At 42.0% G+C, this 16,340-nt stretch overlaps 1 protein-coding gene across 4 annotated transcripts in view; it reads left to right on the top strand.

Moving 5' to 3' along the window:
- Nucleotides 1-3,950, top strand: part of opa1 (OPA1 mitochondrial dynamin like GTPase) — a 34,341-nt gene extending 30,391 nt beyond the window's left edge. For all 4 annotated transcript variants that reach the window (XM_026194566.1, XM_026194567.1, XM_026194568.1 and 1 more), the window contains 2 exons: nt 3,468-3,541; nt 3,629-3,950. In XM_026194566.1, the coding sequence (XP_026050351.1) occupies nt 3,468-3,532 (65 nt within the window). In that variant the 3' untranslated portion in view covers nt 3,533-3,541; nt 3,629-3,950. The remainder of the gene's footprint in view (nt 1-3,467; nt 3,542-3,628) is intronic.
- The last annotated feature ends 12,390 nt before the right edge of the window (nt 3,951-16,340 follow it).

Here is a 16,340-nt window from a genome sequence, read left to right as displayed (position 1 = left end):
TCAGCCACATCTAAACCCACTGCAAAGCTTTGAAGCTTGAGCCAGGGGATTTCCCAAGTTTTTGATGATCTGACAGCCAGTATCCTCCTTTCCTCACACCAGCCAAAACCCCCTCACCTCCCCCTTCACCCCATAACTCCCATCTCTTTCTTCACGTCGGACAGATGTTGCTAATCCCGTTCTTATTGGGTCGGATTGAGTTATGTTGTCCTGTGGTCAGGACACACAGCCTGTGAAGCCAAACTCTGCGAGCAGCCTTTGAGCCGTGCCTTGTTGTGCGCTGCGTGTTCGAATGGCATACCAGAGGTTTAGGTTTCATTCAGCCCCACACCTGCTGCAGCGACTTGTCAGCGTGCACCTCGACAGGCCCCCTTTAATGCCTCCATTAGGTGTTGTAATCTCCCCCTAACGCCCTGCCATTTTGCCCGAGTGTGTTAACGGAGTATCAAAGGCCGGGGATTTTTTTCCTTCGTTTTTTTTCCCTGCCACCTGCCAGCGGTAAATGTGTGGGAAGGTGAAAAAAGGTGGAGGTGACATGACTGTGCAGCGCTTGCTGGTTTTCAAGACATTTGGGTGGTGTGTGCGTCTCACAGCCAAGCTTTTCTGGCTGTCAGTCAGTTTTTCTCAGTTCTGCCTACCTGTGTGTGTGTGTGTGTGTGTCTGTTTTTTTTTTTTTGTTTTTTTTTTTAGGTTATTTTTGTAATCCAGGACTTCTCAGCTTTGCCAGTTTTCAGTTTTGTAGGACATAAGTGTGGGCGTGCCTTCATCTCTCCCAACAACTGTTTCTCTTCCCATCAATCAAGGAAAGGATACCTAAGCAGCCATGCTCCCTTCAAAGGGGGGGCTGCAAACAAGCGCCTGAGTGTGATATTTAGTTTCACTGCAAAGCACGCACGCAGTTATCACTTTTGTACTGATGTGAAATGGACACTTTGGTCACTGTTGCTCCGGGGTCCAAGCCTCAGTGATTTATCTTCTTTAAAAGTCTTTTAAAAGCCGTGTTTTCTGCGGCCTGCCTCGTAGGAAAACAATCGACAATGGTTCGTCTCTGGATCTCTTTGCCGCTGACTGATCAATATAGTGCACTGCTAGTTTGTTTTTCAGAGCTCATGTTTGAGTTTGTGCTTGGGGGAGATCCAGACAGATTAACAAGGGTGACAGAGAAGCTGCGCAGCCAGCCAGCCGGGCCTGGAGGTACAGCTGGCATCGCAAGCCACGGCTTCCTTTTCTCCCGCGCTGGCCCGCAGACTTCCTTCCACCACTGTTTAATCAGCAATTAAGTCCGCTTTAGACGGCTCGCTCATCTCGTGTGACAGTACACGTTGGGTGGAAGGATTGCTCGTCTTACGCAGTCTCAGGACAATAGGAGTTTAATCACGAAAAGAAGTGAGTGACTATTTCTTCAGTAGACCCCCATTGATGTGAAATGTTGTTGTTACGGTGTCTCTCTTCGTGTCTGCCCTGAAGGTACATAGTATTTTTTTTTTTTTTTAAAAGGGGAGGGGGAGCGAGAGCTTTGATGTGGTCCGTGCTAACCGGGAATGGGTACGCAAGCCGTCATCATGATGTGCGAAGGAGGCCTGCCTTGAGGTTTTGCTGTCACTGTCAGAGGGGACCATCTGGTGTATTGGTGGAGAATGTGTTGAAGTGTCTAACTGTAGAGGTATATCACAGGAATGAGAGCAGATTTATTAAACCTCCACCTCATCCTGGTTCTGTTTACTGACATTTTAGTGTTTTCTTAACTGCAAAAGCTGCAGAAATCAAATTCTCAGTTTTTAAAGAAAATTGGCTGATGCACAGGAAATCACAGTAAAGTTCTGCAAGCAAATAAAAGCTCAGTATTTGTCCACATAGTTATAGTTTTTGTATATGTAACAGAGAAAGACAAATCAGATAACTTGTATTACTCAACAAAAGCTGAATTCATTAGCTGCTACTTTTTTTTAACAGTAATGCAGTACGTTATTTAATTACTCGTCACACAACTCATTAATTACTGTTATGTTCCTCACATGTACGATGATCTGAAAGCCAAAGTGGCATAATTACCAGTTCACTGTATAAATCTCAGGTCACATCTCCACACGCCAACACAAATCCCCATCCTAACGAGGACACGTACGTACTTTCTCTTAGTATTTAAGTATGAACACAAAGCCAGTAACACAACGCAAAGATGAACACATTCACAGAGAGACTTTAAAGCAATCTTCACAGTGATTCTACCTTAGAAACATGAACAGGTAGAAACGGAGGCTTAAAGTCCAGATTGGTCATCACTGCCTTTGTTATGTTAAGTTCAGGCTCTGGCTGCTGGGCTGGTGTCAGCATACAGTCAGCTTCAGCATCACTCTGGGTTCTTGGGTCACTCTGTGTTAGCATGCTGTCTGTGCAGATGGTTGCAAAGAGCTGAGTTTGTGTTAGCAGTAATAATGTGGTTGTTTCTGTCCTGGATGCAGTTTGAACTTCATTGTTGTGCTCTTGTAAAAATAATGTACAAAACTTTAAGTGGGGTTTTTTCTCTGTGGCAGGCAAATCACAATAAATAAATATTATAACATCGTCATGAACTGAAATCAGCTCATGTTGTTTTTTACATTCTATTTATTTGCTTTCTGTCTGCCTGACATGCTGATAACTGAAGAACTACTCGACACAAGTAACAACATAATTGTAACTTTAACCTCCTAGGACCAGGCCATATGTGGACATCACATTTTGGGTTATTTTGACCAAAATACAGAATTTTGCTCTACAAGGCTCTAAAATTTTAAACTAATATCCTCATATGTGGCTCTTATTTTTCTTAAAAATAATGTAAAAAAAAAATTCTGGTAATTCTTTGTTTTTACATTCATTGGGACCCAATGTGACCAAATATCAAAGAGAAATTAAAAATGCATGCCGTGGAAGAGTTCGGGTCTTAGGAGGTCATTTTAATTACTCAATTTCATACAGTAACATGTTACTTTACTGTGTTATTAACCTCCTAAGACCTGAACTCTTTCATGGCATTCATTTTTAATTTCTCTTTGCTATTTGGGCTGATTGGGACCTGATGAATGTAAAAACAAAGAATGATGTGATTTTCTTTTCTTTTCTTTTCTTTTCACCTCATTTTTGTTTCTGAGAAAAATAAGATCCCCGTAGGAGGACATTTGCTTCAAATTTCAATAGAACAGTGGCAGTATAACATCCTCATAAGTGGATATCAGGCCCTTGTAGAGCAAAATTTATTATTTTGGTCTAGACAACCCAAAGTGTAATGTCCACATACATGGACGCCAGGTCCTCGGAGATTAAAAAGTATGACGTGTTCCCAGTAATATATTAACTTTACCTCTGTGGTTTCTTTTATTAGTGGAGGACAAACAATTTTAAAGTTACTGAAGTTATTGCCAGCTAATTTTGTGTTTGCTGACGATTCTGTTCTCTTAACAAACCCACCGTTTGCTTCTCTGCAGAGAAAGTTCGTGAGATCCAGGAGAAACTTGAAGCCTTCATAGAAGCTCTTCACAAGGAGAAATAGATGAACCAGGTATTTGTCTCTGTAACTGTCAGCTCCTAACCAAACTGATGCCCTGTTCACTAAACGCAGCCCGTCTTATATTCTTGTTGTTATCAGAGCTCTTGAAAATAAAGTTTGGATCACAACAGAGAAATGCACTGAGCAAAGACGACTCATCTGTAAATGACTGTCTTCGCCCCAAACACTCACCACACACATCATACCCACCCCTCCACCCCGCGGACACCTATGGAGAGACGGACCTGCACAGAGCGATAAGATGAAGGAACAGTTTTCAGGCTTTCTCTGCGATTTTCTTGTAACTTTTTCTTGGGGTGACCAGAGGGACTTCTGTACAGGAGCCCAAACCTAATAAGAAGCTTGCAGAGTCCTGACAGACGTCTGACCGCTTGTTTTCAATAAATGAGTAAATTGTGTACATGTTTATCTCCAACTTTCTTATTTCTTTTCCACTTTACGTTATGTCCTGGTTTTCTTTGTGTATATGTAATTATGCAGGTGTGTATTCACTGATCTGTGTACAGAGAGACCCTATTGCCATTGGCTCCTTTTGTCTCACCTGGTGCTCCTAAAACATGCCAAGTTAGTAGGCTGGTAGGCACAGAACAAGTCTTGGTTTAGTTTGGTTGCACTTCCAACTTAAAGCACTTACCGTTGTCTCTCTGTGCTGCGAGGGGATTCTCCATGCAGGCTATATGTTCCCCTAAATTAGGTGTTCCTTCTGCAACCTGCAGAACATAGTCAATTAATACTGCATACTACTTCTTTGCAGGATTAAGAGGATATGATATACAATATACAATGCAACACTTTGATTTTATTTCTTATTATTTGGTTCTTTTGAAGTTTAATTAGCAAAAATTAAGTATTTGCATACAATTACCTGATTTAGCTCCAAGCTCAAATGTCTGAGTCCATGCAGATCTGTCTATGTGGCGTTTCTTGGTTTGTGCAATACAAAAACAAGTATTCTAAATTAATTAAGAATTAATTTAGAATCCTTAAGCATAATGTAAACACCTTACTAAAAAGACCTCTGCAGTTTGCTTGAGGCGCTTTCAGTAAACAAACACAACAGGTTACATAACCTTTGAAAGATCAGAGCTGATATCATCTGTCAGTTATCGCACATTTCTGTGGACTCGCCTAGTCCATCCCGGTCCAGTGTCCAGTCACTCAGGGTGGGTTTGGTTCCAACCTACACCAGGTTTCATGTTCTTTCGCGGTAATGTTTGTGTATGCAGCACAGGCACGATTGTCCCCTCCTTATGCTGTTGTAGCTTAAGCATTTGATCGCGCACAAAGAAGAAAAGAGGAAGGGAAGATTTTAAATGCTTTGGTCAAATCACAGATTCTCCCATCAGCCACTCGTTTCCAGTCTTTTTGCTCTTTCCTCGTTCTTATCTTCAGCCCCTCTTATCTTGCACCTCCATCACCCACGTAGACATCTCCTCATTGTACCAAGCTGGGAAAACTGTTTATATTTGCCTGAAGGGGGGGGTGGTGAGACCGTGTTAGTTCCTCTTCCTTCCTTCCTATCTGTACATGGGGAAAAGATAAAATATAAAACTTAATGGGCAGTCGTGGAGCTACTATCATGTACAGCACCTGAACGCAGAACTGTGTAACAGAGTTGTTGAGTTGGTTCAAAAACGTGTTTTATGTTGTAGAAAATAATGTTTGCATGGTGTATCCCATCCGCTGTGCTTTATTTATTAAATTGTGTTTAAAAGTACAAATTGAAAATAAAATTGACAAATAAAGAAATCATTATTTCGTTTGTTTGGTTGTTTCATGACATGTCAGCGTTAAACCGATGTTTGCAGCGCTGGAAGCTTTTTGCAGTTTTGCCTGCTGGTTCATGCTAGTGGCCTCTAACAATGCTACTCAGGTGAGTCTACACTGACATAACAGTTTTATATTCAGGATCCAAAACATGACTAATTATACTATCGTGACCCTCTGATTTGTTTAAGGTACCATCATCAAGATGATTGCTTTTTCTGGGTGACTCGTGATAGCTTTGTGCTGCTATGATTTTCTGAATTACATGAAAAAAACTTTAATAGGTTGTTTTAATGTTAATAGACTAACGGGTAAACTAAAATTGTGCAGTCTACCTGTTTGCATGTGAACATTATCACTGTGAGCTTATTAGCTTGCAGTTTAATCCACAGAGCAGCTGTTCTGGCCATCCAGCAGTGGAGGGGGTATTGTATTAACCAGCACTTCAGCGTCCTACAAACTGCTATTCCAATTTAAATAATCATTCATTTCCTTGGTCACAGAGAAATAAAGTAAATTCTTAGAATCACTAGAACCTCTTGTCATCTCATTCGGCTGTTTTGCTCTTAATAAATTTTCCCAATGAGTTTAAGGCAGAATTCTTTATGATTCTCTTATAATGCCTCCAGTACACTAACTGTACGTAGTTTCCTTCCATTCTTGTCAGTCTTTAGGTGCACCTATACTGCACATTCATAAAAATATCTATTTAGCCAATCACATGACAGAAACTCTAGACATGATTAACTGGAATAACCACTTGTTACAGCCAAAGTATGCAGAAAGGCATCTGTCAGTGCACAGTATGGCAAACCTTGATGCAGATGTGCTACACAGCAGGCTTCGCTCCTGTCAGCTAACAACAGGAAACTGAGGCTACAATTAACACAGAGCCACCAAAACCAGGGAAAAGAAGAAAAAATGCTGCCTGTTCTTCTGAGTCTGATTTCCTACTGCAACATTCAGATGGCAGAATTAAGCATAAAAACAACATGAAAGCAGGATAACCACCATGTTACAAAACTGAGTTTACTGTACTCGGATGGCCTCCACAGTCACCATGTGATGGACCGTCTTTTTGTTTAACCCAAACACAAACGTGGTTAAATTATGCAGAGAAATCTAAATCTTGGGCCCATAGAAGAGGTCAAAGTAACAGAACTCTACTCAAAAGCTGATGACACCCAATAATACAAACTCAAACAAGCAGACCTGCCTAAAGAGACAAAGGGGAAATAAATGGTGGCTGATCAGCAGACAAAAAACACCCTGATGTTTGGTAGATATTACCACTGTATGGCTGTAGCTGCAGCCATCACACACCAGTAGAGCCTGTTTGGAGTGAGGTACAACAGGAGCATCTCATGAAAGATGTCCAACAAAGCAGCAGCAGCTGTGTGATGCTATCATGTCAACATGGGCCAAAATATCTGAGAAATGTTTCCAGCATCTTGTTGCACCATGAAGAATGAAGGCAGGTAAAGGGGATCTAGTCCAGTACCAGCAAGGTGTACGTAATAAAATATTAAGAGTCGAGACTCCATCTGTCTGAACCTTCAGTGTTTGTCTGCTCTGTAACATGAACCGTATATAAAAGACAGATGTTTTTTTTATTTACCTTCTCAGTAAATGCTTTACTGATAATTTTGTGGTCTCAATCACTAGTTTCATTCATTATTGAATGAAAATTTAATGAAATGAATAAACAGCCTACTTGTGGCTGACAGGTGAATATCATATAGACATACAAATCTGCCCCACGCTCATCACATCTGGTTTAAAAGCACACTCGTGGCAATAGTAAAAATACTCAGCCTGAAGTTTGAAGACAGAACAAGTCGGGGGTGATGTCAAGCTTGCTACTTCCCTGTTTGATGAAGCGTCTATGTGTTCTATGTATGGATTTATCATGTTGTGTACTTTTATCATAAAGCTGGCTGCTGCTGTTTGGAGTGAAGCCCCTGGCCCGGGTTTGAACAAACTCTGCAGGCTGCTATCTTATCCCAGATCAGACTGAAACTCACTGTAGCCCGAGGCAGCAGGGAGAGGCTCTGCCTGATTAATAAGTCAGAGTCCAGAGGTCCTCCACTTCTGGGCATTTTCTCTTCTTTCACAAGAGCCTGGTTGTTATTGCATCCTTGCATTACTCAAAGGGCATCAGCCTCTGAACCATCACCTGAGGCTTTACACATGAAAATGCTTCTTTCTGTCCTACTATTATATCCCGCTGTTTTCTTAAAAACAAAGTGAAAAAAAAGAAAAAAGCCTAATGACTCTAGCAGTCATGAAAAGAAAGGGGGAAAAGTCAACCTTCAGCAGAAGGCCTTTGTGCTATCAGATAGCCATGTTCAGGGAGCGAGGGAGGCCGGCCTGGACACACTATAACCCATTAGCATCTGCAAAGACCGTCACGTTGACTAATAGCCAGGCGCCACAACAGCACAGTGACGCGGTTTGTGTTTTCTCTCAATCCCCTTTATGCTGCTGACACAAAAGCAGTCAGGCCAGACCTGTCAAATGTGCCACAGCAGTGGACCTGCACAAAGCTTCATTTCTAGTCTTTCTGCAGAAAAAGAAAAGCCCAATCTTGTTGCTTCATTTTTTTTAAATCCACCATCTAATCATACAGACACATTCAGGGCCTTTTCACTGGGGGTGTGGTGGCTCGGCAGATGATGAAAACCTTGAATGAGTCCAAGAAAAGGGTAATAAGTTGTGGGGATGGGCGTTTTTTGGCAGTAGCAGCAGTGTTAGCATTTGTTTGCCTTCTTGTTGGCAGCACCCACTTTGTTCTCGCCTTTCTGTCTCCTCTCTTATCGGCTTGCTGGTTGACTCAGAGGGAGAGGCAGAAATTCAGAATTTATTGTACATGTCTGCTGATTTAAAACATCCTCTGGTGGATGAGGGTTAAAGACATCCACTCTTGTGCTTGCTCAATGAATTGTTCTCTATTGATTTTGTGCAAGGCAAAGTCAGAGGACTTTCAATTATTACATCCATAACGGTGGAGTCACAGTCTCCCAGTAAAGACAGCTCTTCATGTTTCTGGCGGTATGTTGTTGTAGTCGTGTTGCAAAATGAATTTGTAACCAGTCAGATGGCATGATGAGGATTATTCGTTACTTTAAATTGGCATATTTAATGCTTTGTTTTTAAAGATTATTCTAGTGTTTATGCTAATTATTTCACCTCTTGTTTGGTGAAAATGCCAAGACCTAAAGAATCGGTTATTTGTTGATATAATGTCAATAATTGAATGACAATAAATCTGAGTCTGATTTTTTTTTCTTTATCTTTGTCAAATATAAAAATGTGGTGATTTGAAGCATCTGGGTGTGATAAATATGCAAAAAAATAAGAAATGATGAATGGGGCCAATCCTGCTTTTGTAGCACCTAACATCTGAATACATCAATAACAGTCAGTAAAATGCTAAAATTACAGTATATTTAAAGAAATGGCAATTTATTCCACAGACCATAGGAAATATACTACAAGAAACACTGTGTTAGTCTCGCTGCATGACGGGCTACTTGTAAAATTTAAGGGGACACTATTAATACATAAAAGACACTGATTTGGCTGATGGGAGGCACTTATCAGCCCCTCAGTGGAAACAGTGGATGTAAATCTAACACTTTGTGCCCCAGGAGACAAACGGCCACTGTTGAGTCACTGCTGATGAATCTTATCAGAAGCTTGTTGAAGCAACAGGCTTCCTCCTCTGATTTAACCAACAAACCTTCTACTGTCCCCGGGGCCCGCTGCTTTCTGCCCTGCAGAGAATAGCGTCACAATTGGCCTTTGTGTTCATTATGTTGAAGCCATCTTCCCATTGCTCTGTGGGGTCCATTCCAGAGCTGAATTAGGCCCATGGGGATTTTAGCCAAGTCATAGAGGTCACTGACCTTCCCTGTCACAACCCAGGCTCACACACATAGATAGAGCCGGTTCCTGCTCTGTGCCAGTTATAAATTATTGCAGCGCTCTGTGCTTATGTTGAGCTCACGAAGGTCGACCATGTGAATCCCGTGGTGGTCCTGTATCTGTGAGCGTGTGTGTGTCCACGGGAGTGGCGCTGCAGAGGTCCGCCGCATGTTCTCACCATTCATGTCTGACATCCCGCCCGAAAGAATCCATGAAATGACCTCATCGTCTCACAGCGCAGGACGTCATAAATGAATCAGGTCATTGTCGAGGGGAACCGGTCCCCATGAATAAATCCCCACAGGCCGACCTGTATTTTCCTACCAACCCACACGCAGGCTCAGCTGTGTGAGAGAAACAAACATACCCCAAACCGTAACATGAAGTATCACATCAAAGGGTTATCTCACATCTGAATCACTTATTTTTTTTAGTAGTATTAAAAATGTGTCTAATTCTTCTGTTGCTGGGTAATCAATGCGAAGAGACAAATCCAGTCATAACGGATGCTGAACTCTGTGTGCAGACTAGTATAACAGCATTTTATTTAAAAACAAGACTGCTTCATACACGTGCCTTTATATGGCGTCTCTGTGATTAGGTGGCTACACCGATGAGTGATTGTGCTGAATGCTTGATACGACCCTTTAAAGTTTACCCAAAATGCACTTCTTGAAATTAAGGAAGCAAACATGTTATTCCAAGCCATCATAGTTAAATAATTAAATTCGATTTTACTATTGAATTGAATTGAATAGATTTACTATTTTACTATTGAAACTATGATACAGTGTTTCTTATCAGATTGATGCCTAAAGATGGTTAAAGAAACATTTTGCTGAACAAAGATGAGACTGTAGCTTTAGATTGTGGAACTTTGAGTAAAATTGACTTAGTTGCATTTTTTAAAGAGATCAAATGTGCCCTTTTATGTGGCTCTATTGTGAACTTGTGATGTTATAAAGGTTTAATAATACAGGAAAGAAAACTTAAGATATAATTCAACCAATCCACATATAGTTCAGGGGCCTGTAAACTAAGACAATTTTCACAGTATGAAGGTAAAATTTTTACAAGTTATTGTCCTAATTTTGTAGCTGATTCTATAAAGAACTGAGTTTACAGTGTGACTGCAGTCTTAATGAGTGACGCTTTTGGAGGGATTCAGGAACATCCCACCTCAAATATTCATGGCAGTTAGGCTCAGCTAAGTGCTGAAATGCTGAAACCCAGGGCAGAGGTATGTGTGTGTGTGTGTGTGTGTGTGTGTGTGTGTGTGTGTGTGTGTGTGTGTGTGTGTGTGTGTGTGTGTGACAGAGGGGTGGGAACTTTCCCTCCGCAGAATAGAGATATGCAAAGTTGCCATGGAAAAACCGATCACCCCACAAACTGTTTCTTGATCGAGTGGAGGTCTTAGTGAGAGGGAGGGATGTGGAGCTTTTAGCACATGAAGCGGCTCTGGGCTTGCATGGACTTAGTGGGATTATGTGAGCCTTCATGGCAACCAGTGAGGCCAGCAGGTGAGGCCTGGGCTCAGCAGCCTTAGCCTTTAGGTAAACAGAGGGGAGGGCTGACAGATCCTGGCTGTGTTGCCAGGCTGAAATTGTATCTGTCCACACTACTTACATCAGTCCTCCTGCACAGTGGCAGTGGCAGGGGACTGCACTTGTTGCAGGATGGGGGACGCTGAGGACCGGCTTTCATCGTCTAAGTGCCATAGTGAGGGCAGACCAAAAACGGTCTGGTGACATTACTTGACTGGCCATCAATAGTATCTTAGCAGGCACTAAAACCAAACGCAAACACAGAGCGTGGCTGAATGTGAATGTTTGAGGCGAGGCTCTGTTTCATTAGTGCATTAAAGCCGAGCAGAAATGACGACACCTTTGGTAAAGTAATCAACTTTGCGCGCCTTTTGTCTTTTTTCACCGAGTCCTAATCTCATTTTCACTGAGCTTACACTTTTAATTAGATTTGCATTTTCAACCCGGCCTGTTTTACATGTGTTCAGGGAATTAACAGTAAAAAACAGGCTTAAGTTACGTGAATGGTTCAGTGTTTCCCAGAATACTTGGACTTCAACCTGCCTGACATGACGCCGGATTAAGACAAGAGAATTGCCACGTTACGTATTCAGTGTTGTCAGGAATTTTTGCGCGTTTGTTTTACACCTTTTTTCACATGACCTCTGCACAAATGAGACCTGAAAATGAGATTAAACGGGATTCAGCAGGATGCTGAACCGAATGACGAACAGCCCAGAGAAAGGCACGTTTGTTTAAATTGAACATGACGCCAAAACTGTGTGGTGTTGATTTGCTGTATTTTCAAATAAACTTGCCTCACTCTTCTGTGTGTGCGACTTTTAGCTCTCATTGTCTGATCGCAGTTTGTCAGGGATGTCTTCAAAATGTAAACTTTAAGCTTTTTGTGCCTTTCTTTGGCCCCCGCCCCCTCTTCCCCATGCATCTTGCAAAACTAAACTGTCAAAGTAAAACCCACCTCTGTGCCATTCGATCATCCTCCTGTTTGTTCACCTGCTGGTCAGTCGAGTCAGAGCTGAAAGGTCAACGCTTCGCCCCGCTGAACTCCTGACCTCCTGCAACCTCCACACGCCTCCTCTCTGGACCAGCAAATATTGAACCAGTCAGTCAAGTTTTTTCTGCGCCCACTGAGTTTGACTGTTGCTAGAGAGCAGCTGTAATACTGCTGGACAACTACAGGCCGTGTGTGTGTGTGTGTGTGTGAGTATGGTTTTTTTCATGGAGTTTAAGCGTGGGGTGCATCAGTTTAAGTTGGTGTTAATATACATAAAGAACATCAATGTCCCAAATCTTGACTGCATACTCACTCACTGTCAAAAGACCAGCAAAATCCTTAATGTTTGTCCTTAATGTTTTCCCACAATGCAATGCATTTCATAGATTAAAACAAGCAAAAAGATACAATGATATCAATGCATGTAGTTCTTTGCATGTAGTGTGTTTGCATGTGCTTGTTAACAAGTCTGCTTCCTTTAGATTAAACCTTCATTTCTATCAGCCATTGCCTGGGTTTGTGTGTGTGTGTGTGTATATGTAATCCTGAGTTCTCAGGAATGTTTGCTCTGCCAACACTCGGCGACTGTAGTCGTCGTCGTCTCTCCAGCCTTGAGAGAAACACACTTAGCAGCCTTTTATCAGCCAGACATGGCCTGTCCTTTTAAGAGGAGGGAGGTAAATAAGGACTTTAATAGGTGGATAATGTGGTCACAGGGCACAAGACTGACTGTTCTTGAGCAAACACGGGCATAGCAGTGCACACACACACACACACACACACACACACACACACACACACACACACACACACACACACACACACACACACACACACACACACACACACACACACACAGGCCAGCTGCTTTCAGAAAACACGAGATATAAAGAATGTGAAGGAGAAATGTGTTAGTCTTTGCCTCATCTTTGCTATGTGTAAGGATCTGAGGATCTCCTACATGTGTTCAGAGTACTGAAAGCCACGCTCACCAACACTGGGGATCCGTCTGTCTTACTAAGGTTTGATGAGCCAAAGATGAAATGTTTCCATTTATTTGCTTTGTAGGTTTGTTTTTTGGATCGATCATTTTTTCTTGTTTTGCTCATTTGTTTCAAGTCAGTTTTTCTTTTCTTTTGTATAAGCTCGAGTGTTCCAGCTGAATCCAGCTGATGTCCACTTGTAGGTTTTCTGTGCCCAAACACATTTCTGCTAACAAACACAAAAACTCCTCACACTTACGTGCACATCATCATCATCCTATCCTCTTATTTCATGTCCATAGAGATACAGCAGCTTTATCTTCCCAGACAGTGAGCACTCACACACACACTGTAATCTCCAGAGGCCAATTAAGATAGTCTATCTACCTTGAGGCATGTGCACCGACCACCCCCTCTGCACCCTCCCCACTCGCCGCCCTCGTACCCCCAAGTCACCACCAGTGATAACCACTACATCCCCCTCCCCCCAGTAGACCCTTTGACCCCCTGACACACGACCTCTGTGCTGAATGAGTACACACAGGGGCGTTAGAGCGAGACCCCCAGCGATTATTGCTCCACTGCGACACACATGCACACAATAACATACAAACACGCACATACCCTGTATGGACCACTGGTCACACAAGGCGTCTCACTACACTGCCTCCTACATATGCGCACAGCGCTGCCAGGTGAGGGGTTAGCTGTGGGTCGCAGATTAATACAGTCCAAATGGACGGGCCAGCTACAGGATGCAGGGGGCGCTGCACATATTCAACTCTGTATATTTTATATATTTTATTATTATTATTATTATTATTATTATTTTATTTTATTTTTTTACTATTTAATTTGTAAAAATGTGTATATACACACACACACACACACACACACACACACACACACACACACACACACACACACACATGTAGGAAAATATTTAGTATACACATCCAGAAATGCATACACTATTATATATTGTACATATATTTATTAGTTTCAGGTTGGCCATTCTTGTATTTTGCTCGTTTGTGTTGTTGTGTTTGCACATCTCTGTTGCTTGTGGGGCTCGCACACAAGAATTTCACTCGCATGTGCTGTGCCAGTGTGCCTGCACATGTGATGTGACAATAAAAAGTGATTTGATTTGATTTGATTTGATTTGAGATCAGGAACGGCTTAGTCTAGATTTTACATTTTTTATATGACACAAAAAAGAAAGTGGTATTGGATTTTATAATTCTTGATTAAAACATAAGATCAATAGAAGGAAATGGTGAGAAAACGAAATAAGACGAGGAAGAGCAAAGCTGGCGAAGTGTAAACCTCAGTATCAAAAACATGCTTGTTTGATTTTATCCACATTGTTCATGAATATGATGGCAAATTAAAACCAGCGTCTTCATAAAAGTTTGGATGCTGAGCAAAATGTCAACAAAAATGGAATTCAGTGACAGTTAAAAGAAGGACATGTTTCAATTATTGTTACTGTAGTTTGCACCTTAAAGTGTTTCCCCTCCTTACTTGAGAAAGAATTTCAGCTCCTCAAGTGTTCAGGGTCTCCTTTCCAGGGAGGATTTCTACAAACAGCTTCAGATTTTGAAACATCATACCACAGGAGAGGTTTTTTGGGGTGTCTTTAGCTCAGGAGAAAGAGGGAAAACTGTGTAGGTAGGTCATCTACTAATTAGAAAGTTGGTGGTTCAATCTCGGGGTGCTCCAGCCTGCATGTCACAGTATCCTTGGGCAAAATACTGAACCCCAAGTTGCTTTCAACAGAGTGTGAATGTTAGATAAACAACACTTAGGCATAGAAAAGAAGCGCTTGCACGAATATGTGCGAATGAGTAAATGAAGCATGTTGCATAAAGCGCTTTGAGTGCTCAAGTAGAGAAGAAAAGCTTTACATGAGAATCACTACATTTACCATTTTCCACTTTGCACCAGTCAATCTCGAATGAGCTCGAGGTTTCGAGTAGGTTGCACCATTTTTGGAGCTGTTTTAAGTTCTTCTCCTTTTCTTTTAATGATAGAGTTTTACATGCATTTGTGGATGCAGGCACAAAGTGTCTTCACTGACAATTATGTCTCTTCATTTCTAAAGCAGCGTCATCTGAGAACCGAAGATTCCTCAGGTTATTAGTTTCTGGCCTTGGCACTTGTGTACCGAGTTTATCCGATTCTCTAATTCTTTAAAGTTACTAAGCACTGCAACCAATCAAGCCCCTAAATTCTGTGTAATTTTATGCTCAGAAACAATGCTCTTAAATTGTTCAACAACTTGTCCACACAGTGGACAACTCACCATCTTTACATTTGAAAGTTTCATCATCACTGGATGCTGGCACGAGTTCAGATGATTTGAAAATAAACAACTGCATTATTTTTTTTATCTCATTTTTGTTTTTGTTGCAATAATACGTATGTATGTATATGTTACAATATAGACTGGAGTTTAAATAGAAGCCCAATAAACACGATTTATGATCAAATATTTTTTATTACTGAAGAATTACTTCCTGTCAACATGTCCTGTGTATAATTGCATTGTAGTAAAAGCCAAAGTTTCACCTCATGTACAAAATAATGATTCAGTTTCACCCTCTGTGCTGTGTGTCCCTGACACACAGTCCAGGCAGGTTTGTGCAAGGATAAACTGGGAATTGTTGCAATCTGGTGGTCAGTGTATGGGGACATCAAAGGGATCAACTCACTGGTGGCAAGACTACGAGGAGAATAAGACCAAAGCCAGCCAACAAAACTAAGCCCAACCTGAAAGGCAGGCAGGCCCAGTAATACGGGATCATCCCTGGTGTAATTCCTCCCTCCTGGCCCTGCAACAAAGAGACCTGAGACAAGAGCTGCACATCAGGGGGAGGTAAGGAGGGGGTTTCAGCGAAGGTCCGGTGGTCTGAGGTCCACTGACCAGGTCACCATGCCAACAACATACACACAGATGCAAACAACTTGCCTGCAACAGTTCAGAGCCCTCTTGCCCGCCTTCATCGCCACATATTCTAATCACCAGCTTTAGGCCACGCATTGTGTGTGGACGTGTCCAAACATGGCGGGAGATCAGAGGTCACCTTGGCCGCTGACCTTGGCCCCTATGCCCCCCCCAAATGGGTCAGTAAGAGGGGTGTTGTTAGATTTCGTTGGGGTCAGACCATGTCGCTGTCCCTCTGTGGCTGGTCCGGTTCCTAATCGGCTCAGAGGCCGGACGACATTTGTTATTGTCCAGCTGCGTTTGAAAGGCCTTGTGCTGAAAGGACGGGGCATGACAGGGTCAGACTGGCCACAGCGCTCTGCTGCTTTTCAAATGCCATCGATACCCTCCTTCATTCTGGCCAGCACCGCGTGACAAGCAGTCAGCCACAGACGAGCTCTGCCACGATGGCGACGAGGATGTTTTCAAGAATATAAAATTTCTCCTCGTCTCCTTACCAATCATCAGTAGAATCAGAAATAGCCTTTAGTGAATTATGAGAGTCAAGAGTTTCATTTTGATTTACTGTTTAACAACAATTAAAAAAAATTAAATAAAAAATATTGCTTGTTGCTGCAGTTATGTT

Source organism: Astatotilapia calliptera, chromosome 15 (assembly GCF_900246225.1).
Source record: "Astatotilapia calliptera chromosome 15, fAstCal1.2, whole genome shotgun sequence".
Lineage (NCBI taxonomy): Eukaryota > Metazoa > Chordata > Actinopteri > Cichliformes > Cichlidae > Astatotilapia > Astatotilapia calliptera.
This window is presented reverse-complemented; position numbering and strand designations above follow the sequence as displayed.